Raw genomic sequence first — 27,944 nt, 5'->3', positions numbered from 1 at the left:
GAGACTGGGTTAGTTGCCCTTTAATCATTTTCAACTATTAAAAAGGGCACTACCCATTTCAATTTGCAATCGAATGATCCCTTTCGAAGTTTCTATGACAACGCTTTCTATAAATATCTTATATGCCCCCAGGGCATAACTTATAACCCTTGCTCTGAAGACTGTGGGGGAGTGTCTTGCTCAAAGACATAATTTCCAGAACTTTCAACTACGTTGAACAAAATACCTATCTCAAAATTTTGATTGAATGTGTTTGGAGAAAAGGTGGGCTTGGAAGGGGTGTTAGTTGCCTTCCAATGGTGGGCGTGAGAGGGGAGTTAGTTGCTCTCCATTCACTTTCCGAATATTAAAAAGGGCACTAGCACTTTCAGTTTCCAATCAAATAAGCCCTTTTTGAAGTTTCTACGACAAAACTTTCTATAAAAACCTTATATGCGCCCAGGGCATAACTTACAACTCTTGCCCTGAGGGTTGGGGGGGTTGTCATCCTCAAAGACCTAATTTCCAGAACTTTCAACTGCGTTGAACAAAACGGCTATCTAAAAATTTTGATTGTATGTGTTTGGGAAAATGACGGGCGTGAGAGGGGGGTTAGTTGCCCTTCAATTACTTTCGACTATTAAAAAGGGAACTTAGAACTTAGGTCCTTCTGAGCCATCTGGGGCTCAAAGGCCATCGACGAAGTCTTGTTAAACGTTGTGTATTGGTGCTGTGGCGAGTATGTTCCCCTACTGGGGTTGTAGTTAATTAGGAGCGTTATAGAGATTATGACCACGAGCGTAGCAGAGCGCGTTTTTCATCCTTTCTCTTTTTCAACATTCACGCGGTTGCTAATGTTGAACTATGCACAGAACTCTTGAGTCCTCCATCTAAGGGACATGACCAAGATAGCTCCATCTCTCCTTCTTAATCACTTCAGTGATAAGCGGCTGGCCAGGTCTTCTGCGGACCTCAATGTTGCTGACTCTTTGACGCCAACCGATATTCAGCATGCGCCTCAAGCACATATTTTCGAAAGCTGTGTCTTTTCTTTGTCCCAACATCTGGTTTCCAGCACTCACTGGCATACAATAGCACGGAAAAAACGTTGCTATTAAGAAGTCGCAGCTTTAGTGCAAGCGAGTACTTCTTTGATTTCCATACTGGTTTAAGTTTCTTAAAAGCAGCGTTTGCCATGCCAATTCTTCTCTTGACCTCATTTTGCAGTTTTCCTGTGTAATTGACCCAACTTCCAAAGCATTCAAATTCCTGGACCTGTTTGACTCCACAATTTTTGTGCAGGAGCTCGACTGGCGAGCCTCATGTTGCCATCGTTATAGCCTTGTCTATGTTGGTGTTTAGGCCACCTTTCTCCGCTTTAACGCTCACTTTATTAAGAAGCTCCTGGAGTCGCTGCTTTGTCAATTCCAGAAGTGCCACAACATCCGCAAAGTCAACGTCCGAGAGGATTTTATTTCCGACTTTTATTCCGAAGCCAGCCCCATCTCTCAAAACATAATCCATTAAAATTACAAATAACAAGGGTGATAAAACGCATCCCTGTCGCACTCCTGACATAATTTTGAAGTAGCTAGTTGTTCCATTCTCTTTATAGTTGTTCCAGTCTTTATACAACATTCCGTATTTTCATAAAAGGCCATGATCAAACTTATTATTTTCTTGGGGACACCATAATACTGTAAAATTTCCCAGAGTGTGTCACAGTCCACGCAATCGAAGGCCTTTTCAAAATCAATGAAGAGCATGTATACTTTGTTGGACCACTCATTTGCTTCTTCTATCAGAGTCCTAAGCGTGAATATGAGATCTGAACAAGATTTCCCGGTCCGAAAGCCATGTTGCTCTTCTCTCAGATACGGATCATGTGCTTTTTTCGGTCATTCGAGTATTACAAGCGCTACAACCTTACTTGGTACTGATATTAGGTTTTTATCTTGCCAGTTATCGCGGTTAAGAACATCACCTTTCTTAAATATCTTAAAAACTATCCCTTTGGTCCAGTTTTAAGAGACCTTTTAATACTTCCAGACTGTCGCAATTAGTGTATCCACACTGGAAGGTATGTCCTCACTGATGTTTCGATAAGTTCCGAAGTTATGGAGCTTTCCCGGGTCGATCTTCCAATCTTGAGTTTTTTCACTGTAACAGGTACTTCCGCAGATGTAGGGGGATTTTCGTCAATCTTAAGGTTAAGAAAGGGCGTAGAAGGGATGCTTTCTCGGTCAGTTTGTCTCGGTCTATTTGAAAACTTTTTGAAGTGCGATACCCATCTCTCGTCAACTCTCTCGGTTTCGTTGAGAACATTCCAGCTCTCATCTTTGACTTAGATCGATCTGCTGGGCAACTTTCCTCGCATTTCATTTGTGAGCCTGTAAAGTACTTTGGAGTCTCCTTTTCTAGCTTCTTCCTCTGTAAGTGTATCCTTTTCTTCTACACACCTCCGCTTGTCAGCTTTTGCCGACTTCTTGATTTCTTTGTCCTTCATTCTACATAGGACATTTGCGAAGACCGAAGTTCTGTCGCCGCTAGCAGAGAAAATTTGCTGTCTCAAGTCATTGCACTCGTCAATTAGTTTCCAAGTTTCCTGTGATATCCATCTTTCTTTCGGTTTCTTCTTATACCCGAGCACATCCCTAGCAACTTGATTGTAACTTGTCTTCATTTTTTGCCATGCTGTTTCCGGACTATCTGTGCCGTTTTCTATTTCAAGCGGAACGAATGAGTTCTTCAACTCAAAACAAAATTTTCTTCGGGTTTCTCGAACATGTAACTTATCCACATCATAAAGGTTCGTAGAATTCGACTTTGTGTTTTTGGGCACTTTCAGCTTGACTTTAAATTTTGCTACCATTAACATGTGGTTTGACTGTATATCTGCCCCTCTGAAGTCCTGTACGTCCAAAGGACTTGTCTGCCATCTCCTTAAGATTAGAAAACGATCTATTTGGTTCTTTGTCCTGCCGTCTGGCTAGATCCATGACTGTTTGTGGATGGTTTTATGTTCAAACTGAGTCGTGCCCACCATAAGATCATTACTGAGAGCATAATCTACCAGGAGGGCTCCGTTTTCATTCATTTCACCAAGACCATGTCTCCCTAGGACTTGTGGACAAGTCCTAGGGATGTGAGGGGGGGGGGGGGGTTGGTTGGCCTCCAATCACTTTCGACTATTAAAAAGGGCACTAGTCATTTCGATTTCCAATCGACTGAGCCCTTTTGTATGCCCCAAGGGAATAGCTTATAACCCTTGCCCTGAGGGCTGTGGGGGGTTATCATCCTCAAAGATCTAATATTCAGAATTTTCAACTACGTTGAACAAAATGGCTATCTCGAAATTTTGATTGGATGTGTTTGGGGAAATGATGACCGTGAGAGGAGGTTAGTTGCCCTCCAATCATTTTCAACTATTAAAAAGGGCACTAGCCATTTCAATTTCCAATCGAATGAGCCCTTTCGAAGTTTCTACGACAACACTATCTATAAGGACCTTATATGCCCTGGGGGCATATAAGGTCCTTGCCCTGAATACTTATAACCCTTGCCCTGAAGACTGTTGGGGGAGTGTCCTGCTCGAAGATATAATTTCCAGAACGTTCAACTACATTGAACAAAATGCCTATCTCAAAATTTTGATTGGATATGTTTGGGGAACTGGTGGGCTTGGAAGGGGTGTTAGTTGCCTTCCAATGGTGGGCGTGAGAGGGGGGTTAGTTGCTCTCCATTAAATTTTCACTATTAAAAAAGGCAGTAGCCCGTTCAGTTTCCAATCGAATGAGCCCTTTTTGAAATTTCTACGACAACTCTTTCTATAAAATCCTTATATGCCCCCAGGGCATAACTTACTACCCTTGCCCTGAGGGCTGTGGGGGGTTGTCATACTCAAAGGCCAAACTTCCAGAACTTTCAACTACGTTGAACAAAATGGCTAACTCAAAATTTTGATTGGTTTAGTTTGGGGAAATGGTGGGCGTGAGAGGGGGGTTAGTTGCCCTTCAATTACTTTCGACTATTAAAAAAGGCACTAGCAATTTCAATTTCGAATCAAATGAGCCCATATTGAAGTTTATACGACAAAGCTTTATATAAAAAACCTTATATGCCCCCAGGGCAGAACTAACGACCCTTGCCCTGACGGCTGTGGGGGGTTGTCATCCTTAAAGGCCGAATTTCCAAACTTTCAACTACGTTGAACAAAATGGCTATCTCAAATTTTGATTGTACGTGTCTGGGCAAATGGTGGGCGTGAGAGGGGGGTTAGTTGCCCTTAAATTACTTTCGACTATTAAAAAGGGCACTAGCCATTTCAATTTCCTAGCGAATGAACCCTTTTTGAGGTTTGTACGGCAACGCCTTCTATAAAAACCTTGTATGCACCCAAGGCATAACTTACAAACCTCGCCCTGAGAGCTGTGGGGGGGGGGGGGTTGTCATCCTCAAATACCAAATTCCCATATTGTTTAACGACGCTGAACAACAGGGCCATATAAAAATTTTGAATAGATGTGCTTTTAGAAATGATCGGTGTGAGAGGGGGGTTAGTGTCCCTCCAATCACTTTCGACTATTAAAAAGGGCACTACCCCTTTGAATTTCCCCTCGAATGCACCCTTTAAGTTTCTACGGCAAAGCTTTCAATAAAAACCTTATATGCCCCCAGGGCATAATTTATAACCCTTGCCCTGAGGGCTCTGAGGGGGTTATCCTCCTCAAGGACCTAATTAACAGAACTTTCAACTACGTTGAACAAAATGGCTACCTCAAAATTTTGATTGGATGTGTTTGGATAAATGGTGAGCGTGAGGGGGGGGAGGATTGGCTAGTCATTTCGACTTCCAATCGACTGAGCCCTTTTTGTATGCCCAAAGAGAATAGCTTATAACCCTTGCCCTGAGAGCTGTGGGGGGTTGTAATTCTTAAAGACCTAATTTCCAAAACTTTCAACTACGTTGAACTAAATGGCTATCTAAAAATTTTGATTGGATGTGTTTGGAGAAAAGGTGGGCGAGAGAGGGCGGTTAGTTGCCCTCCAATCACTTTCGACTATTAAAAAGGGCACTAGGCCTTTGAATTTCCAATCGAGTGTGCCCTTTTTTAAGTTTCTACGACAAAGCTTTCAATAAAAACCTTATATGCCCCCAGGGCATAATTTATAACACTTGCCCTGAGGGCTCTGAGGGGGTTATCCTCCTCAAGGACCTAATTAACAGAACTTTCAACTACGTTGAACAAAATGGCTACCTCAAAATTTTTATTGGATGTGTTTGGATAAATGGTGAGCGTGAGAGTGGTTGCCCCCCAATCACTTTCGACTATTAAAAAGGGCACTAGTCATTTCGATTTCCAATCGAATGAGCCCTTTTTGAATGCCCCCAGGGAATAGCTTATAACCCTTGCCCTGAGGGTTATGGGTGTTGTCATCCTCAAAGACCTAATTTCATCCATTGTAGGGAAGAGATATATAAATTCCAGTCATTAGGGTAAATAATAAAATGAGTTTTTGGAGGTCGGCTAAATTTTGTTAGAAATGAAAGCCTAATGTCCCAGTTATGCCTTCTCAAAATCTATAATCAATTCAACCTGTTTGGGGGAGGAGAAACGGATAGGTTCTTGACATAAGCTCATTTACGAGAAGAGGACGTCAGATTTCAACCAAACATGGTCGGAGTTAATAGATAAGCTCATTGCTGTGTTCCTTTACGTGATGCACTTGGTCCATTTTCTGCAAAAGGAGAAACGAGGGGGTGGGTATCAAGATATCTTTAATCACCTTAATTACTAGATATCTGGCAGAATTCAGTTAAGAAAATCTTGCCAACAGTTACAATTATGGTCACGTATGTTTATCCTCGATTTAATCTCAGCGAGAGAAGGATTAAGTTCTTCTCTTCTGCATCCTTAAAAAGGGCCTATTGGATATCAGGTACATTTGATAAGAAATAGCATTTAGAGCTATTGCTGGATCTGTATAGATTTAAAATCTAGCCTGAAAGACATTGCCACTTCACTTGATTGAGCTTTGTCACCAGAGCTCTTATTTCTTTCCCGATCAACTGAAATGCTTACCATATTTAATGCCCAAGGCGACCACTTCCTTCTTTGTCTCTTCTCCGTCACCCAGATTTTCGTAAGTTAGCTCTTGCATGAGCTTCTTTGCCGCAAGCCTTCAAAACAAAAATTCAATCAATCCAAAAAAAATTAAGATATGAAATACATAATTTAAAATTCTTAATAGCAAAGCAGGACAAAAATATTTTTCATTTCTATGAAAATAAATAAAGAATATGAGAAACAAATTTTCTATGAGATTGGAAATGTACTGCCAGACACGTTACTTATTTGTCAGTAATTTGTTAGTAATTATAATAGTATAATAAAAATAGTTAATAGTATAGTAATTATATATAGTATATAATATATAATAAATATAGTATATAATAGTATAGCAATAATGGTAGTTATAATAGTATAATAGTAATAGTTAATAGTTAATATAATAGTTAATAGTATAATAATAATAGTTAAAAGTTAAATAGCATAATAATAGTTAGTAATTTGTCAAGACAAATTACTATAAAACTTTGCTGCGACTCTTCTTTGAGAAGGCTAACCCTTTTACAAAAGTATCTAATGCTCTAAATTGACACGCTACAACTTGCACAACGTCTATTTACTAGCTAAAGAACCTGTTGGACAAAAGGGGAAAAAAAAAAAAAATTGTGAGGACCGGAGAAAGAATATTTTGCAGCCTTTTCTCAAACACAAAATTACAAGTCCCCTTAATCTCCCCTCGAACCAAAAAAAATCTCCCAGTCGTAAAGTAAAACAGGGTATACCCTCATGCAGACAACTACCCGGTTGGGGGCAATAACCCACCGTAGATTTTGAAAAATACTTTATTAAGTATTTTCATCAAAAAATACATTTTTATTGGAATTTTCACTGAGAAAAAAAAATCCAAAAAGCTACAAAATTTCGAAAGTACATTTTTTCAACAACCCCTCTCCCCAAAACTTTCATGAATGGACGCACCTGCTTTCGTGTGATGATCATAAACCAACTGGACTCTGATTATAGAACTCCTTCAAACAAATATAGAAGGTAAAAGAATGCAAAAGATGTGGTGCTAGACCTCGTAGTCCAAATCGGTATTAGTGATCTATGTACTTCATGGCCCTTCAGCCATGAAGTACAATGGGTGCTTCTCATATACACTTTGCTTTACACAGTGCACTCCTGTTCTTTCACATACCCTTTCTGTTTAGCTTCCCCAAATTTACCCTGGCACTCACTAAGAGTTAGGTCGACTCTGGATAAAGTTACAGCGTCACGCTACTGACCCCCGTCCCAAACCGAATAATACATAAGCTTCAGGTAAGTAAGATTTGTTATGACACATTTACACGGCTATTTAGACATTGATGGCCATTATTTTTGGTAGATTTAGTTTGTGCAGAACATAATTTTCGCGGTCTTTTTGTTTTCATGTCAACTTCCCAAGCTAGATTAGGTAAATCATTTAAACTAGGAAAATAATCTCTCAACTTGCTCTCATTAGCTAATAAAAAGAAAGAGATTTGTTTTTTCTGTTACCTGAAGATGACCGTACCAATCATATGTACTTTTTTTACTTAATAAACTGAGTTGAAAAAAAATCACATTAGATATGCTTACTGTTCGTGGTATTTAGCCACCAGTGTTATACCGGTAGGCCACAACGCCACTGGCGTGGTAATATCCGGGTGTCACCACTTATTAGATGGGAAAGTCCCGGCCCCAGATTATAATGTGGTTCCCGCGTCTACCACACCGGTTCTGCAAATATCGGGTTTGGTACTACCTGATTTATAGTATACCCTGTCCCAGGGTCTGATAACGCGATCGAGTGGTCAAATGGCCACTTTCTAAATCCAAATGTACCCGCCTTGGGTTATGGCTTGAAAATCTCTAACTCTCTCCTTGGAGGTAACAAACCTCCCTGTCAATATAATAATGACGGTATCTCGTAACTCTATTTCTACTCTGCCTGAGTCACGGATACCAGTACACAGTTTGTAGAAAATACCATACTTGTATTCTTCCAAAGGGTCACAATAATCACAAAAATATATCTCCCCGAATGGGGTCTAAACGCAGACTAAATCAAAATAATAATAATAGGTACAGCACTGTTCATAGGGGTGGACCTTCACTTGGCCCAGCCAATCATCTCAATCCCCATTCAAGTCCGATTCTACCTCTTAACTCTATCTTTCAATGACTCCAAACCAGGAAGTACAAAAATAGAATTTAGTTCAAAGCTTACTTATTGCAAAACAACTATCACTTATCAACGAGACTTTTAAATTGTCATTGCAAATTATACCATAGGCAAATCTAAGCAAATGTAATTAGAACGAAAACAGGTCATTTATCTGAAAGGAAAAGAAACAGGGGTGGAACCCCAACACTTACAATATGACATCCTATGCATAATCGCATGCTAGATAACCCAAGAAAGCCAAGCACATAGAACTTCTTTGGTAGGTATACTCCATAAAAAAAACTACCCAAAACATAACATTTTACTCTCATTTCTCTTCTACTTACCTACATAAACTACTAAAGTGAGAGACGAGGAAACAAGGCAAATCGACTATACAAAACCTGGAAACTATACCACTTTGATTAATTAGTTTTATTAAAACAATATTCATTAGCCTATACTAATTCAACATTTGTATTTCCACTAGGACTCGAGACACTCAATTCAGGCCAAAATTATGGAAGACCAGGGTCAACTATCCATTTTCTACTCAACTGCACCAACAAACAGCCTACTGATCATACTTAATTACAATTCGTTTTAATTACGGGTTCAATTGCTCACAAATATATTTTATAAAATCAAAGTTTGTTGAAGGCGTAGGTTAACATGTTGAAAAATATCCTGTATGAAGTTACGGGGTTAAAATTTTTCCAGCCCAAAACGGGGCTAAAATTTTTCCAGTCCATCAGTCACAATACATGCAGTGGCGTCAATTCACGAAAGCTTAATGGAGAGGAAGTGGTCAAAATCTATTTTCGAAAATCTGGGGGAGAGGGGTGAATTTTTCATTTTGTCAATGAAAAATTGAGGGGCTAAAAATTTTCCAGTCCAAAAAGCATTGGTCAGGATACATACAGCGAAGTCAGTTCATGAAAGCTTAGGGGATGAGTCAAAGTCTATTTTCCAAAATCTGGTGGTGGTGGGGGGGGGTGAATTTGTCATTTTTTCAAAGAAAAATACCAAAAAGCGGCACTTTTAATGAAAATACATAAAAACGGTACTCTCAAATCTAGAGAGGCAGAGGGAGACTGTCCCCCAATTTACACTGCTGAATGCGCATGCCATAATTTCATGTTTTTAAGTGTTGTATCACTGCTAAGGCAGTAGTACCGGGTTAGCAACCCCACGCCACAAAAATTTGTCCGACTCGTGAAAAAGTAAACAAAATGATTATATAAAATTTTTTTAACGCATTCACGACAAAAACCGCAAAAAATAAAAATAAAAAAACGCGACCGACACAACTAAGAATAGTTCGAACAGTACTTAGGAGCTTTAGGAGTCTGCTTTTTTACATTCAGAGCAAAAATTCTTAACTTATAGAATAACATAAATTGAAGAAAAATAACTATCAAACGAAAGGAGAGTTAAGTTTAAAAATATAAATCCGATTTTATTCATCCATCTTTTAATGCCCTCCCAATTATAGCCAGCTTCACTTATTATCAGAATGGCCTTATCTCGTTAGCATACCTATGGATTATGCCAGACAGCGACAAGCTTTGAGAAACGTCGACATCAAATTTCAAGGGGCCATCTGGAGAGGAGCAGGTGATGGAAGCACTTGAAAGTAAGCATTCCTCATTCATTAAAATGTAAACAACAAACCGAGTTCCATCAAAAATGGGTGGTATCTAAAAGTAAATCAACCAGGAAATTACTTCAAATGAAAAACAGACCAAAAGTTCATAAACTTTTTAAAAATTCTCTTTTGATCTCTTATAAAATCTGAATAAAACGGATTTCTTCTTCATGACGACTTTTGATCCATAAATGATTAATTAATAGCCATCACTGTTAAAATACTGATATATACTCAGTAAGCTATCTCAAGGAATTCCTGTGCCGCAGTTGTTAGTAAAGTGCAAGGCCGTATCCAGGGAAGGGGGGGGGGGGGGTACCAGGTTAGAAATCCCCCATCCACCCCACAAAAGGGTCCGACTCATGAAAAAGTAACAAAAATGATTATATAAACAAATTTTTGATGCATTTTTTAAAGATTTTTTGTACCCCCCCCCCCAAAAAAAAAAATCCTAGATACGGCCTTGGTAAAATGTAGTTCATTTTTTCCCTTAATTTGATTTAATTCCTTTTTAGGTGTTGTAACGAATTGAATAGGTTGAGGGAGGAAATTATTCTGAGGCAGTATGAAAGGGAGGAATGGACGGGTTTCACATTAACTGATACAAGTTTATAGAGATTAAGAAGTTGGGAAAGTTGGTGGGTACACGTATAGCACATAGGGATCATTTTTTTTTTAATCATACATTAGTTTGGATTTAAGAAAGTATTCTGCTTATAAATTTACGTTCTAGTGTTTAGTTTTAATCAATATTATATCAAATCATACTGAACCCTGGCGATCTGGATGTAAAAAAAATAGGTTACGGATTTACACATCGGCTGCTGAGAAGAGATTTCTATAGCAGAACAATTTTGTTTTGAAAAAAAAAAAAATTTGTGATGTTACTTTGGCTTTTTATCTGGCCGTTCAGCACCAATTGACTCTGAATCATTTGAAAGCTGGTGTTAACCCGTATCTTGTTGCAGTTTTTTGTTTTGATATTTTCGTAGCTCTATCCGTATATAAGTCTCATAAAAGATATTTACAGCAAATGTGATCGAAACTCATGAATTTTGAGAAAGAATTAAGGCAAAATTCGATATAAAGCCCCATTTTGCTGGATTCATTAACAACTAGTATGACAAAGAATATTAGAGGTGATCTTCCTATTGATAATTGCGATTTTAGACTAATATCCTATGCTGACAACCTACTTACTGATAAACCATAATCTTGCTACACTACAATCCAATTAAAACCGCTTTACGGCCGGCTATGGAGGTCTTGATTTTCGAGAGGATATATAGAAAACTGAGTTTTTATTGCATAATTTGCAGTCCACTTCTGATGTTGGTGTGTCTTATATCTCGATTGAGGAAGTCAAGATGTACCAAGGACCAACATTACAGTATTTGTAAATATATATATATATATATATATATATATATATATATATATATATATATATATATATATATATATATATATATATATATATATATATATATATATATATATATATATATATATATATATATATATATATATATATATATATATATATATATATATATATATATATATATATATATATATATATATATATATATATATATATATATATGAGCAATAATTGAATATGTATGTGCGTATGTATGTTCTCGAAAATGGCTCCATATTCTTTCGGGAAAATTTGTATCTTGAGATATTCTCGCATAAATAAATGACCTATCTAAATAGGTCAGAAGTCTGAGACAAATCGTTAGTCTGAGAGCAAAGATACACGCGGTTAGAAGACATACGAAAACAGTGAGAAGAGTCAAGTGAAGTGAGGGAGGGAGTCAAAAATGAAAATGAAGAGCAGCGACTCAATGAAAATCAACCTGGACAGCGAGAATCAAAACGCGTCAAAATTGAAAATGATAACGATGATGAATGGGTTTGAGATTTTGACATGGATAAGGTCATCAATACCTACCATACCTTTATTAAAAAATTGAAGGTTCGGCGATATGTATTTCATAATGACGAAAGATAAGCCGAGATGCAACAAACCGAACAAATTGAAAATGATAGCGATGATGATTGGGTTTTGGATTTTGACATGGATAAGGTCATCAATACCTACCATACTTTAGAAAATCAAAATATGGACTAGATAAACCGTTGGAAGAAAAAAAAATTTTTGTCCCACCACCTGAACAACTGAAAGAAACAAAGGTTCGGCGACATGTCTTTCATAATGACAAAAGACGAAAGTTACAGGTCCAATAAAATTAAAGGCAAAAGTTAAAGGTCCAATAAAAAAAATATGTAATTTTACAAAGGCACCACTTCTAATTTAAGGTCAACTTGGACATCAAGACATCAAGAAAAGGCTCAAATAGTCGGCGTTTAGAAGACAAGCGGCAGTAAGAATCTATTTATAGTAGTCTGCCACGTTCATCTATGTATATAAGCCTGCCACGTGCCGAGTTCTGGGGCCCGGCGGCAAAGCCACCGGGCTCCCGGTGCTATATACTCGTATATATATATATATATATATATATATATATATATATATATATATATATATATATATATATATATATATATATATATATATATATATATATATATATATATATATATATATACATATATACATCACATTTTACGTTTATAACATCATATTCATCATAGTTTTCCCCTCTATTCTGCTTGTTATTTCTGTAAAGGGGTCTTCAGTAAACAATTATTATCAAAATGGGGGAAATAATTCCCAATTATTTAAAATCTGATTGGTAAGTCTATTAAAAATCTGACTGGTAAGTCTAGTGTATTTTTCATACTGAATTCAGATACGTAGTCAAAACTTTTTCATCAAGCACAGTATTTTTTGTGATTGTAACTTTTAAAATTTTTATTTTTGCACATTTTTTTTACCTATCATAGGATCCTCCGCCTTATATGTAGCGACTCTATTCAAGCTGTATTTAAGGAAATTAAATTAAATATCGTGCTGAAGCTTATCATCTGCAACGATACCTATCTTAAACAATAAAGAGGGCTCTGTAGCATTGATTCCGACCTTACTCAATCTGAAAATGTTTAATTTATAATAAAAATGACCCTACATATGACGCCAGTAAATATTCATCAGATCAGAACCATACTTTCCAAATCAAGAAGACCTCAATGGCCTGATTCAGAAAATAAACATATCTATACAGAAAGCTCAAGTTTTAGTTTCCAGATCAAGATTATAATCTACCCCAAAAATATGTAAGAATATGCAGTTGTCGTAACCGCCATAGTGTTTTCGAAATCTACTGCTCTGAAGAAAATGGCACTGTGTTTTGCAATGATATTTATTCCGCCATGGAAACTCTAGATGGCTGTTGTTTCGATATAGTATGAATGGCTATTGTTTATTAACTCATCTAGAGTTAGTTTGAAGGCTGTCCTGCTACTTATTCGCAAAGTACTTCTATCAACACCTGCAATGAATGCCGCTGAAATGAAAAATACATAAGAAAATACAAAACTGGTTTTAGAGAAAATCCAATGTAAAAAATATAAACGGTATATCTGTGGCGACGGTAAATGTACCCTCTAAAACACAAAATTTGCGACAAGCCCGCAGCCCCAACTTGCACCAAAAGGAGAAGATAATTATATCATTGGATTTATTGTTCTCAAATCTATCCATTCATAGAGCCAGAATTATGATAATACTTACACTTTTTCTTGAGGAAGGATCTAAACTTGCCTGAAAAATCTAAAATTGTCCTTTTTTCAACTATTTTCAATCAATTTTCAAAATATTTTCAATCATAAAAACCATGTTCACCAAATTTCATAAATGTAATACGGCTGATAAATAGGGCTAAATCTCAGCTATAGAACGATATAAAAAATATTATATTTTGTTGATATATTAAAACAATAGGAAAGCAGAAAAATAACAGACTAAAGATAGCACAGAGAACATAAACCTTAGAGGTAACATTTTTTACTATGGGGCGTAATCGTCTCTTACTAGGTTGCTAGCTACCGCTGCAACCCGGATTGTTTCATTGGGTTATTTGGGCGCACCAAATTTTGCTGTGCTTTGTGCGAATGGGAAAGCAGCGGTAGAAAGTCTCAATATGTTAGAAAGTCATGGCCTAAACGCAAATCCCTTACACCTGGCCGTAGGAATGTGACACATGTTCCTTTAATTTTAATTTACCTCCGTTGCTTATTAAATTAGGAGGTATGAAAATTTCGTCAAGGCTATTGATAAACTTTCTGATTGGTTCTTGTACTTGAAATAAAAGCTACCCAACATGAATTATGCTAAACTCAAAGAAGGGATGGACCAAAAATACGGTTATTGATGACTGATAAATATTTTTAAGTACTTGTCTAGCAGTCTTTAAAAATGTGTGTTGCAATTTCCTTGGAAACCATACAACAGAAAACTATCATGACATAGTGACTGATCTTCTGCGTTCTTATAAAGCTATGGGATACAAGGATGTTCCGGATGCACAACATCCCCGAAAACCACAATATACCTAATTATTTCAAATTATTTTGATAATTATTTCAATAATTAATAATTATTTCAATAATTTCTAATTATTTCAAAATGAGTAGTAGGCTATATCATTTTAAGTTGATAGTTACAAATTCTTATACGTATTAAAAAAAAAAGTCCAAATGACTGCCACACAAAAATCCTGCCTGATGGGAAAAAACTAAAGTAATATTTGAATTCTGCATGAAAAATACTTCTAGAATCAGATATTTTTGTTCTTGTAAAAGAAAAAGGTGCAACAAAAAACATCTAATTTTGTTGTGCTCAAAACCGAAGGGCAGAGTTAAAAATTTTCTAATTTTAAAGAAGAACAAAAATAAATATATGATAGTTCTTGCAGATTTTTTGTAACTGTTAAAGTGCTTCAAACACCACACAATCTCACTATCAGCAAAGAGTCTAGCAGAGTATACCTGCACACAGAGCACGGAACTCAATGTATATCCTCTGATATTTAAACTCCTAGAATCAAAAGATTTACTGCAGTATATCTAAGCAGACTCAAAATAAATAAGGAGCAACCGTTGGAGTAGCTCATTTCAACTCACAGAGTGAGTCAAAAGGAAAAGGTCTAGATAGTCTCAACTGAAAAGCCCACGTTTGCTGAAATAGAAGATATTTTTGGGGAGTGCTTTAAAAGACTCTCCTCACACCAACAACAAGCAGTTTTAATCTGAAAACTGTTCCTTAACTCCGTCTAAAGAACATTAAATATTGTGAAGTTTCAATTTTTTTTCTTCCCTAAAATTTAGTTTGAAATCTTTTCACGTAGTGGCGCCGAAATATTATATATCTCAGTTATTACTGTCCAAATTTATTAAATACATCTGCTCCTAAAAATGAATAGGCCGACTGGATAAAAAACTAACAAGAAGATTCTTAGAACTGCAATAACTAGATTTTGGAAATAATTTCAGACATACCCTTCCGTTTCCGGAACTACGTTCCAGGTGATGAATCATTAGAGAATGATAAGCGGAAGTTTACCCGAACAGAAACGCTCATTCGTTCAAATCTTGATTCAACCACATGTCTGTCGACACAGTTTTTGGAAACGTGCAGACGAGTCAATTCTATCTTTGTTTCCTTGCTTTTAATGTATCAAGCTTAAGCATTGCTGAAATATGCACAAAGACCAATACAGTTTCTTCAAAATATTAAAGCTGATTACACGACTCGTCTATAAGAGGCCTAACTAATCAACTCGTCGATAGTGAGTTTTTAACTATACTGAGTTTTTAATGATAACTATAATGAGTTCATAATGAGTTGAGTATATAGTGAGTATTTAACTTTGATGATATTTTTAACAGCTCACAGATAGAAAAAGAATAGAAAATAAGATTGTGGTAAGTATTTCAAGAGAAATCACTCTTCAGTTACTGGTTCAGATAGGAGTAGAGTCCCTAAACACAATACTTCCATTTCTTCGCTAACTTTCTTGCACTTTTCTAAAGCCCAAATTAAGCATTATAGTAATAACATCACAGAGCTAGAATTTTTACTATTATAGATTTGCGCTCATTTTGTTTGAATATTTGCTTTACAATGTAATTACATTTTCTTACTCAAAAAAACTTAGATTCATTTAGATTCTTTATCTGAAAACAATATTCCCGTGAATATACTAATAGAATAAAAATTGTTATTTATGCATACAAATGCTATATCATCCTATTCAATGGAGGTCTGAAACATCATTCTAGTTTGAGTTCAATCATCAAGCTTTTGTTTTGTAGTATTCGTTTGATTAATATCTGGTAATTTGTGTAAATTTATATCGGTGTATCACCAGTCAGGAAAAAAATAGATCGAAAAGTAAAAGAAAATGACTTGAAGAGCAAAGTGTTCAATACTCTAAGAAAAATAATTACCTTTGAAGGGCACTGGCGAATTTTCTGGTTGGCATTAGTGTTTAGCTCTGTTCCATCAGATTGCAGAGTGATAGAGACATCTATGAAACACAAATTAGTTAGAATATCTTTTTTAGATGGCATAAATTTTTAATTGAATACAAACATTTTCTTGCGTCAATAGATTGGCTTGCATAACAAGATTTTGGCAAAGCAATTAAAAAGCGATATCCCTTGATAGACTGTTCGTCAATCCATAGTTATCATGAAACTCATTTAGTTAAAATTGATTTTAAAAGAATATCAAACATTAGTTGTTTGAAATTTATATGATGAACGACAACAACACCGGCCTTTAGGATATGTATCATTGAAACTAGTTTTTCAATGTCGAGACTGTTTCAAGAACAATCCTGTTATAGCCGTGGCCAAAGAGGTTAAATAAGCCGAAAGGCTATTTGGAATAAAATATTTAAGCATGACAGCAGACAAAAAAAGAAGTAGGAACACTTTTTCACGAGGAAGTCTTAAAACGCCCTATTTGTTTTATGTAAAAAGCTTTCCCCCATGGCTTTCTTATTTTGTTTTTCCGAACAAGTTGACATAGACTCTTTAACCCAATCACATTCCATGGGTTCACAGTGTTTTCAGGCAATTGCAATTTCCGTGAGACTTTTGAGAGAGAAAAAGTTGAAGTTCTATAGCTTTTGTTGCACTGGTTTAACCACAAACTTAAAACTGTGCTGAAAGAAAACACTTCTAGGTTTAAATACTGCATACACGAAGAACTGTGATAAAAATTGATCACGGTATGTAATATAATTCATAAGATACTACTTTGTGGAACCCCCTATTCCACCCGATGACCATAGGACCAACGCCCGTCAACGATGCATTGATTTCCAAATTATTACAGTACAAATAAAAAAGTATACATCTGGGGCTTTCAAAAATTCACCAATTGATATAGAATGACCAGCAGTATAACAAAGTCCATCAGCTCAAACCATAAGGGTGAAAGTGGAGAAGGATGCTTTTTTTTACAACTCAGAATGCTTTCATGCTATGTGAACGATACTTTCAGGGATAGAAACTAGAAACTAGAAAAATAGAAACTAGTCCAAACTAGAGCAATGGCAGGTGTTTTCTAGTAAATGCATTCACTTCAAAATTGTTATCGTAAAGCTTAAAAATTGTATTGAAAAATTTTATGAATATGCTAGATAGTGAAATATTCGGTGAAAACGATCCTATGCCTGTCCTAGCTTGAGGCTGTCCTAGATAGGTATGAGGGCCAGATTTTTTATTTAAAAAAATTAAGAGAAATGATGCCTTGTTTAACAAGGCACTTATCAAGATCTGATCTGGATTTTAGGGCAAAACTAATTCTTATTTTTTCTTATAATTATGACATTTTCATAAAATATTTGAAGCCCTAAGAAAGTGAGAGAAGATAAGAACTTTAAAACACTTCCCAAGTCATAATTTGAGCTGGGTCCTAATTTACGTTGTAAATCCAATCACTCTTGGAAAAGGTAAGAGTTTACGTAGGAAAAAAACGGCAGGTCAGTATTATTTGCATAAATGGGATTGAATAAACATTTTCATGTATTTACGTTATTTATAAGGGAATACGATAGTGAAACTAGGGTGAACGAAGGCATGTCTATGAGGGCTGAAGGCCTGAGTAGCTGGAAGGAAGCCCAGGCAAGAGCAGGTGAATGTTCTTCACGTATACAAGTCTCGTTGGCTTGCATTTATACGTAAATAAATAGTCAGCTTTGTGGACTCTTTTGTCTAATAAAAGGCGTACTTTGCACGTTTTTTAATGGACTTCGCTTGGCTTGGGCAAGTGAGGGGCTTGTTAGATATAAATACTGTTTCACTGATTCATGGTCAGAAGTGATTGGATACACGCTACGAAACGAGATCGATTCACGATTTGAAATAAGAAAATAAATACCAGTAAAAGATGGTTGAAGAGCATTTTTTAGTTGATTCATGACCTTCTTTCGGAGCTCTTCTGATACAGTTGCAAAAGCTGCTGTGCCACCACCAAGACGTGCCATACCACCAACGAGATGGTGTGAGGCGCTCCGCCCTAAGCCAAGAGCAAAAACCCGATTCTTAATTGAGAAAGACCGAACGAGAGAAAGCACCCGTTCTGTATTTGATACCTAGAATAAATAAGTGTATAAATATAGATATTTATACTTGCCCTTTTCTTGCTTCTGTGCTTGGCAATTGTCGTTATCCTTGACATTGGTCAATTTTTGTTTCTTTAACCAACAAATTCCGTTTTGATTAACTGAAATACTCATCTAAGGAGCATTGTTGTGAAAAAAATCATCATTATCTAGCTTCATGGGTGCCCATATGGGGGGGGGGGGCAGAGGAGGGCTCTAGCCCCCCCCCATCACCTTGTTGAATGACGGTGTCTTATATTTTATATTTTGTTTTGAGAATTCTATTACACAGAATTGAAAGTACCGATTAGACCAGCTAAGCCCCCCCCCTAAAATTCAGCTTATGGGCGCCAATGTCTAGCTTGCTTAAATAGAACTTGGTTTTGGCACTAGATGAAAAGAGAAATCTCTTGGTTGATTCATTTTAAAAAATAAATAATTTAATTTGCGTATTATTGATCATTGGACTGAAAACAAGCACTTTTTGATTGAAGCTCGCGAGTCTTTTTCAGACAGCTCACTTCAAACGTGTATGTCGGAAGTACCTGTTTTGGCGTTCTTCAAGTATATTTGATTAAATTTTTAATTTGGTTAAGGTCTTAAAGCCCGATCTCTCAACAAATGAGTTTGTGCAATAAATTCTAAGCACTAAATTGTTCGTACTTTCTAAGTACAAGGTTTTAAATATCACAATGCGACACAAAACCTATGGTGTAAAAAGAGCAATTTTTTCCAGCAAAGCGTGTGATGTAAAAAAAAAAAAATGAAAAAAAGTGCTATCCAATAACCTGAATTGAACTTTTTAACCCTTTGTATTAAACAACCAAATGACTAAAGGACAACCAATTCAGTGACAAAGTTGATTAACTGTGACTTAACTTCCGGATTTTGTCACCAACCAGCATCAGGTGAATTGAACTTTTTAACCCTTTATATTAATCAACCAAATGACTAAAGGACAACCAAAGGACTTTAAGAGATTGTGTCCTGAGTGTAGATTAAGGGCAACAATTAACTGCCTGGTATGTATTGCTTGCAACTCTTCCATTCATGAGCAATGTGCGGGGATAGAACGTTCCCAGTGGAATAAGAATTGGTTCTGTTTAGATTGTCCTTCGAAACAAAACAACACTAAAAATCAAGAACATACCACCCCTAATTCTTCGAAAGCTAATGATACCCCACGACGCCGATTGTCAGGAATAAATTCTTCAAAAGCTAGTGATACCCCACGACACCGATTGTCAGAAATAAATTGTTCCTTCAAAGACATTTTAGATGATATCAGGTCGTCCCCCCTTGCCAAAGGGATGGTCAAGCTTTCATTGAAGACCAAAGCGAGTGTCAGACTACTCCCCTACCAGTTTTAACCAGTGTTGCCAGTTGCCAAACTGATTTTCTGCTAGAAACTAAAGATGCCAGTACCCAGACGGATTTTGAATTTAATTGTGAGCCTTCTAATGATGCCTCCTGCCAGACTGAAAATTTTCCTTGTGGCAATTGTGATTCCAGCCCCCTTTGTGACCCTTCCCTCCCTCTTAGTGCCGAAAAAAAACTCGAGTTCATTACCAACGAAATTTCTCCTTTCATTGATTTTAGGGGGAATATAATTAAGAACACACTTCAGTCTGTGAATACAAATCAACAAATCGCTAATTTGAAACCACCTGCAATTCAATCCAGAAGCAACAACTTCCAACACATGAATATTAATGAAGCAAGTGTCAACTCAAAAATGAATTTAATCGATGACCTAGTTCCAGAGGTCAGTGACGATTTAAGTGTGAACTCAGCCAATATTCCAGATCCAGAGGTCAGTGACAACTTGAGTATTATTAGTAAATCGGTTCCTGAAGCCAAATCAGGGAAGAATTCTATTGCCCGCCGATTTCAATTGGCCAACAAGTGTATAAAAAAGAGTGATTGTACCTTTGTTCACCCTTGTATGTCTTTTTTATCTACTGGTCACTGTAACGACAATTATTGCTCCCTTTCCCATTCCAAACCCTGCCATAAATTTCAAAGTGCCCAATGTTATGAAACTAAGTGCATGTTATTACATTTAAAAAAGGGATTATTGTGCTATAGCCAGGTGGAGTAGAACTTTTAATATGAAAATAGTCACAAGTTCCCAATCAACCCACAAGCGGAGCCCCCTTCATTCAATTAGTAAAATTTGCTCATCAGTGCATACTCTTCCTTTTTATCCGAAATCCACCCTGCTCACTCAAAAAACTTCCACCTTTACCACACAGAAAAAAACTCCATATCCCCAGCAAAATCCCTTCACTCTTAACACTCCAGTTAACCCCTCCAAAGTTGAACCCCCTGAAAATACCACCGTCTTATTTCCCTCCCAAATATTATCAGACAAGAGTGAACCAGGTTTAAAAGATGTGACCCCTTTCTCTCAAACCCTCCTTGCTCAACCCAACCAGAAGTTTAATCCTGCTTCTCAAATGAATCCCAGCCTTCATCCCGAAAAAGATGCCTCTCCTCTCCCAGGTCCACGTTCCTCCCACCCCCCTCTGTCTCCCACAATTAACAAACAAAAAATTGCCCTGTTTAGTAACCGTTTTACTTCCCCAAAGTTGCTTGTTACAAACGCCGAAAGCCTAAATTTCGACAAATTGATTGATTTAGAAGCCCTCTTTGAAGTACACAAAATTGATGTAATTGCCGTAACTGAGGTCCAAGCACAGAGCCCTGATTTATTGAAAATTAATAACTACTCCCAATTCATAAAACTTCGTCTTCATGATCAACCCCTAGATAAAAAGGGAGGTGGAATACTATTATTTGTAAATAATTATCTCTTTCCTAAATTAATTCATTTTCCCAGCCTTTCAGGTTACGAGATATAATTTGTGTAAGTGTAAGACCATAAGTTTTACCACACCCTCTCAATCTGTTTGTGTCTTGCTGCTTATATTATACCACTAACCAAAATTCTACACAGAGACAGCAATTCTACCGATACCTGAAAAGCAGTATCAACTCTATCCTATGCAAATTCCCGAACGCCGGTATTTTCTTAGTAGGCACTGAGGCTAATGATCTAAAGTTAAAGTCCTTTTGCGATTCCCTAAACATACAACAAGTTATAAAAATACAAGGAGCCAACGGAAATTCTGCTCTTCAGATCATCTACAACAATAAACAGATTTTCTATGTCCCTACTTTTCACTGGACCCTATTAGGAGGAAGTTAGCAATTTTGTTTATTAATGAAGCCTCTCAACAGCTTTAATCATTCTTTTTCTGTTACTGAGTTTTCTTATCACCCAATTTTCAATGATTACTTTAACACACTTGATTATTTGATTACAAACTAAGACTGACTGTATCTCAAAGGAAAAAATAACATTAGTTTTTAAGTCTCTGAATTCTATAATCAGATCCAAACAAAATACGAAAAATCTTCTCTTATGAACAAAGTTAAAACTATTCTAATGACAAACCATACATTACTACCAAATTGAAAAAACTCATTAGAATTAAATTGAATCTACTAAAGAGTGGTGAAACATCCGAAGCAAACTCGCTGCGTAAACATATAAAAAAAGAAATACGTAAATATGCTTCTTCATATTACAAACGCAAAGTCCAGGATTTATTTTCTACAAAGCCAAAACAATGGTATGATAGAATAAAGAAAATTTGTGGGAAAACACATAGTAATATAGATTTCCATTTCCAAGAAGACCCTTCAGTTACAGCCAATGATCTGAACAGGTTTCTTTCTTCCATAGTTCAGAACCTCCCTCCCCTTTCTTTTGACACTCCTTACGATTTGTGCTCTCTGAATTTTTCCGTTATTTCGCCCTCGGATGTGAAGGCAAAAATTAAGAACATTAGAAAGTGTAGTACATGTCCACTAGGCATCCCGATTGTACCAATAAAAGCATTTGTTGACTATTTTTCAGAATCATTCTCCTTAATTTTCAATAAAATGACCTCTAGTGTTAAATTTCCAAATTATTGGACATTGCATCTTAATGCTCCTCTAAAAAAGAAAGGTAACAAGCAACATTTCAATGTGGCCCGGTCCATTACTCTTTCTCCAGTTTTTTCCAAGCTATATGAAAACTTTTTAGCTGAATGGTTGAAAGTAAAGATAATCCCAAATGTTGACCAAAGACAATTCGGAAACCTACGCTCTACATCTACTACCCACTATCTTGTTCACCTTATGGTCACAATATATAACACACTCGTAAAACCCAATACCTGGCTCAATGTTATCGCTGTTGACTTGCAAAAAGCTTCTGATTTAATCAACCACAATACACTATTAGAAAAGCTATCTAATGACTTTCAAGTTGACCCTTATTTAATTAGAATAATTGAGTCATTCCTCTTTAACAGAACGCAAGTCGTGAAATACCTGAATGTATATTCTGATCCCCTCCCAGTTTATAATGGTGTGCCCCAAGGAACCCTCTTAGGTCCAATTTTATTTCTTACTATGATTAAAAACCTTTGCGTTTAGTTCTCGGATAGATGGAAATTCATTGATGATCTAACTATCTCTCAGATATGTTCCGGAAATTCCACAAACAGCATAATGGGCATCTTGGATTCAATATCAGCCGAAGCTCTTGCTGATAACATGAAAGTCAACCCTTTAAAGTCCACTGTTCTTATTTTTAATTTTTTTGTGACTTCTCCTGCTTCATCCTGTCTAATCCCCCCTGAAATGTTTGTTACCCCTATGAAATTACTGGGCGTTACCATCTCAAGCGATTTAAATGGGATTGTCATATTAATGAAATCTTAAAACTTGCAAATGCTGCAATATCCCTCTTAAACACTTTAAAAAATTTAAATGCCGTAAATTGCGTTTTTTGAAGATATTCCTGTAATTTGTAGACCTGGCACTCAAGCACGCCTATCATGTCTTGTATGCTGGTGTTTTCACTGAATCATCAGACGAAATTAAGACTGGCCAACAAAGGTGCCTAAGAATTATTTTTAAGAAGGGTGAAAAGTCTTATATGTCTCTTTTTAAGAGAGCTAATCTTGTCAACTCTAAAGAAAGGAGAGCAAATATTACCCTCCATAGGCCCAACAATGCCCTTCCTCGCTCTCGAGCAACTCCCCTTTTTTTTGGTCAATATTCATTCCTTTGAACTTGCCGACAACGTCCTTTGTAGACAAAAATCTCCCCTCTTGCCCCCGTCAGAGTTTGCACTTAAATATATAGGAGAACTTTTATCCCTTACATAGTTGACATTTTCAACCAGTGAATCTCCGCTGCCTCCCCCCCCTCACTCACTCTTTACCATAGTTATTAATTTTAATGCCCATTTTGCAAATTTGGAGGTTTTATATTTATGTTTGTTAGTCACCAACTAACTTAATTTTACGTTTTAATTTTACTTTATCCTCTTGTAAATTTTACGAGCTTTAGTTTTTTTTTGGCATTTTTGCTGACTTGACATTGGCCTTGTAATTTTAAGAGTTTTTTTTGTTTTTGTTTTTAACATTTTTACGCATTTGACACTGAACCTTTTATAAGTTACTGTTTTCTTTTATGGTTTGTTTTTGTCGTTCTCTGTTCTCTTTACTTGACGCTAAAGTGCGAAATCAGCCTTTTCGTGCTTGTGATAGCCGTCTTTCAGCAATAAATCTTATCTTATCTTACCTCCTACGAGGTATTAGCACCTCTCCAAAGACAACCAGTAGGGGTAGTAGTAACAATCTTATTTGTGGTTCCCCTGAGAGAAGTAGGCACAAATAGGAGCCTGCTACTGTTAATTTCAATCCATGTCCAACCACTGGTCGTCCAGTGCAATGCTCGACCATGAGGCTGGGTATTTTGTGGAGTAGGCTGCCGAAACTGTATGGAATGAAGCCATCAATGGCTACCAAAACCATTCATGGGCGAGGTCAATCCTCCTGTGCATATTAAGTACCAACCGTGACGCAAGAAAATATCCCTGAGGAACAGTCCAAGGTGAGAGAAGGAAGTCCACTTGCTAGAACCGGTTCTCAGCATGTAGAACCGATTGCAGCTAATGGCTGGCGAGTGGTGCGTAACTGTCTTCTCTCTTTTGAGGGACAAGTATCACTTACCAAGCTAGTGGAACCCCCGCCGGCGAATGAGATAGACAGACCCTATTTCAAAATACTGGGCCCAAGAGGGCAACAATAGCCCAGCGGCAAAAGATACTATATTTTTTTCCTTTTTTTGTGGCTTAAGCTTCGACTTTGTGAGTCCGCATAAAACAGTAAAATAGATGAAACCAGTAGATAGAGATAAACAGAAGTGTTTTTTCTTTATAATTCTGTATAGAATAGTCGCCAGATATGCCCTTTAGTTATGGTCATTAGATACATTAGCCACTTAAAAGCCAATTACTTTTTATTTTGTAAAAATAAGATTTCTTTTATCTTTTAGTCTCTGCTTTTAATTCATTGTATTCTTTAGATTTATAACTTACACAAGAACGAGATCAATTCTATGTCCGAAAGTTTTTGTATCACCAAATAAGTTTCTTAGAACCCAATTTGACTAGTTCCACGATAAAATCTACGGAGAGCTTACTAAATATAAAGACTCTGGGCTAAAAAACTTCCCGCATTACATCTTTTCTGTTCCTTTTCTCTGATTTTTTTTTCAAGATTAATTCATAGCTATTAATATTAAATATCAAAAAGTTGACAAATCAGATTTCTATATATGGCTCTTTGGAAAAAAAGAACCCAACATTGATCGGATTTGTCAACTCAGTCAGTTATTTTTATGCGAAGACTGTGCTTAAGCACCAATATTCACTGGGCTATAGCCGTAAAATAAACAGCCAATTACTCACCTCTCCATCCGTGACGACGAAAATCTGTCGTAAATAACCTTCAACAGTTGGCTGCTTAAACACAAAATCAAGTGGAGCATATATTTCAGTTCCACCTAAATTGGCACCCAGACCTTAAAAAGAAAGAATATAAGTTGGAGCATTAAGTTGAAATAGATCTACAAAAACGTTTTATGCGCGTGCATACAATATTTTTACTCACAAACCCAAGCAAATCAAACTTTATTTGAGTTTTCCCAGAAAAAAGCTTAGAGGGAAATAAAAGAGGGCGTGCTAGGACAAAACTAAAGACACATTTGAGTTTACCACACCAGAAATTCTACAAAACAACATAATTTACTAATGTTAAATCAACTTCTTTAAAAAAAAACCAAAAGAAGAAGGGTTTCCTATTATTTTCATATAAAAGTTTGAAAAAACGGCTGAAACAAAACTAAATTTTACACAAACTCTAGACAGCTTCAAAAAAAGAAAAAAAAATAACGAAAATGTGAATAGAGCCAGATTGGATATTATTATGCCCATAATCGAAGGAACAACCCAACTTTATTCCAACGGAAAATGAGCTATGCCCTTAGAGATACTAGAATAGCTTTTTACCTAGGAACATCACAGAAAAACGAAACAAAATTATTCAGCTACGCGGTAAATTTTTCTGATCACGCTGGTTTCAGAAACAACAATATGAGATAAAAGAGAGGCAAAGAAAAAGGATATTGATTCATAGACAAGTCCTATACAACAGGGATAATCTGTAGCAGAATGATAGGGGATCTCAATACGAACCCCTATAATCTTGCAAACTTTAATTGGTTTCACATATTTGGCTCTTGATAAAATCAAATAAAAAAAAAAACAAGTTTTTTCAGCTGAAAGTAAAGAGCAACATTAAAACTTAAAACGAAAATTAATTATTCCGTATATGAGGGAGGTTGCCCCCTCCTCAATCTCTCGCTATTCACTCTAAAGTTTGTAAGTACTCTTAACAAAGCTTCTTGTCATAGGCAGCGCGCTAGCGCTGCCTAAGTAAAGAACGATGTGGGCACAATGTGTTTTTTTTTTTGTTTTTTTCCATACCCGGGCACTTCGTATCGAAGGATTGGTCGTAGAAACTTCGAAAAGGGCTCATTCAATTGAAAATTGGAGTGGCTAGTGCCCTTTTGTCAAAAGGAGGGCACTGTCTCTTCAAAAGAGCGTTTAGTACAGTTACTGCCTCTGAGGGGCACTATAAGAAAAATGTTGGCACAATGTACCCTTTATTATTTTTTTCCTTTAGAGCAGGGCACTTCATATGGAAGGGGTCGTCGTAGAGACTTCAAAAGGGGCTCATTCGATTGGAAATCGAGCGTTCTAGGGTCCTTTTTAATAGTCGAAAGTGATTGGAGGGCAACAGGCTCCCCCCACGCCCATCATTCCCCCTAACACATCCAATCAAAATTTCGAGATAGCCATTTTGTTCAGCGTCGTTGATTTCCCGACAGAAAATGTGTTTTTGAGGAGGACACTCCCACACAACCCTCAGGGCAAGGGTTTTAAGTTATGCCCTGGGGGCATATAAGGTTTTTATAGAAGGCGTTGTCGTAGAAACTTCAAAACAGGCTCATTCGACTGGAAAATCAAATGACGAGTACCCTTTTTAATAGTCAAAAGTGATTGGAGGGCAACTAGCCCCCCCCCCCCTCACACCCATCATTCCCCCAAGCACATCCAATCAAAATTTTGAGATAGCCATTTTGTTCAGCGCAGTTGATTTCCACATAAAAAATTTGTTTTTGAGGACAATTCCCCCAAAACCCTCAGGGCAAGGGTTTTAAGTTATGCCCTGGGGGCATGTATGGTTTTTATTGAAAGCGTTGTCGTAGAAACTTCAAAACAGGCTCATTCGATTGGCAATTCCAAGGGCTAGTACCCTTTTTAATAGTCGAAAGTGATTGGAGGGCAACTAGACCCCCCCCCACGCCCATCATTCTCCCAAACCCATCAAATCAAAATTTTGAGATAGTTTTTCTGTGCAGCATTGTTAATCCGCAGAGAGATAATGTGTTTTTGAGTAAGAAAACTTCCAACAATTCTCTAGTTATAGGTTTTTAATTATGACTTGTGTGCATACAAAACTGTTATCCGGGCGATGTATTATGTATTATTTTTTTTTCCTTTAGAGCCAGGTACTTCATAAGGAAGGGGTCGTCGTAAAAACTTCAACAGGGGCTCAGTTAATTGGAAATTGAGACTTCTAGTGCCCTTTTTAATAGTTTAAAGTGACTGAAAGTTGGCAAGCCCCCCCCCACGCCCATCATTCCCCTAAAAAACTACAATCAGAATTTCTAGACGGTCATTTTGTTCAGCGTAGTTGATTTTCAGACATAAAATATCTTTTTGAGGAGAACACTCCCTCACAACCCTCAGGACAAGGGTTTTAAGTTATGCCCTGGGGGCATATAAGGTTTTTATAGAAAGCGTTGTGGTAGAAACTTAAAAACAGGCTCATTCAATTGGAAATTTGAAAGGCTAGTACCGTTTTTATTAGTCGAAAGTGATTGGAGGGCAACCCGCCCCCCCCCCCGCCCATCATTCCCTCAAACACATCCAATCAAAATTTTGAGATAGCCATTTTGTTCAGCGCAGTTGATTTCCACATAAAAAATTTGTTTTTGAG

The 27,944-nt window shown here is 36.8% G+C and overlaps 1 protein-coding gene across 1 annotated transcript in view; it reads right to left on the bottom strand.

Annotated features, from left to right (window-relative positions):
- The window catches only part of LOC148947293 (von Willebrand factor A domain-containing protein 5A-like), a 96,108-nt gene that overhangs the window by 17,387 nt on the left and 50,777 nt on the right, over window positions 1–27,944 (bottom strand). Inside the window, exons 8-12 of the mRNA XM_089096558.1 lie at window positions 25,289–25,401; window positions 18,249–18,462; window positions 16,307–16,386; window positions 9,778–9,938; window positions 6,063–6,160 (exon numbers count right to left, since the gene is read on the bottom strand). Of these exons, the coding sequence (XP_088952684.1) occupies window positions 6,063–6,160; window positions 9,778–9,938; window positions 16,307–16,386; window positions 18,249–18,462; window positions 25,289–25,401 (666 nt within the window). The remainder of the gene's footprint in view (window positions 1–6,062; window positions 6,161–9,777; window positions 9,939–16,306; window positions 16,387–18,248; window positions 18,463–25,288; window positions 25,402–27,944) is intronic.

This window comes from Artemia sp. Qi Xiang Cuo, chromosome 11 (genome assembly GCF_049724085.1).
Source record: "Artemia sp. Qi Xiang Cuo chromosome 11, ASM4972408v1, whole genome shotgun sequence".
In the NCBI taxonomy this organism is placed as follows: domain Eukaryota; kingdom Metazoa; phylum Arthropoda; class Branchiopoda; order Anostraca; family Artemiidae; genus Artemia; species Artemia sp. Qi Xiang Cuo.
This window is presented reverse-complemented; position numbering and strand designations above follow the sequence as displayed.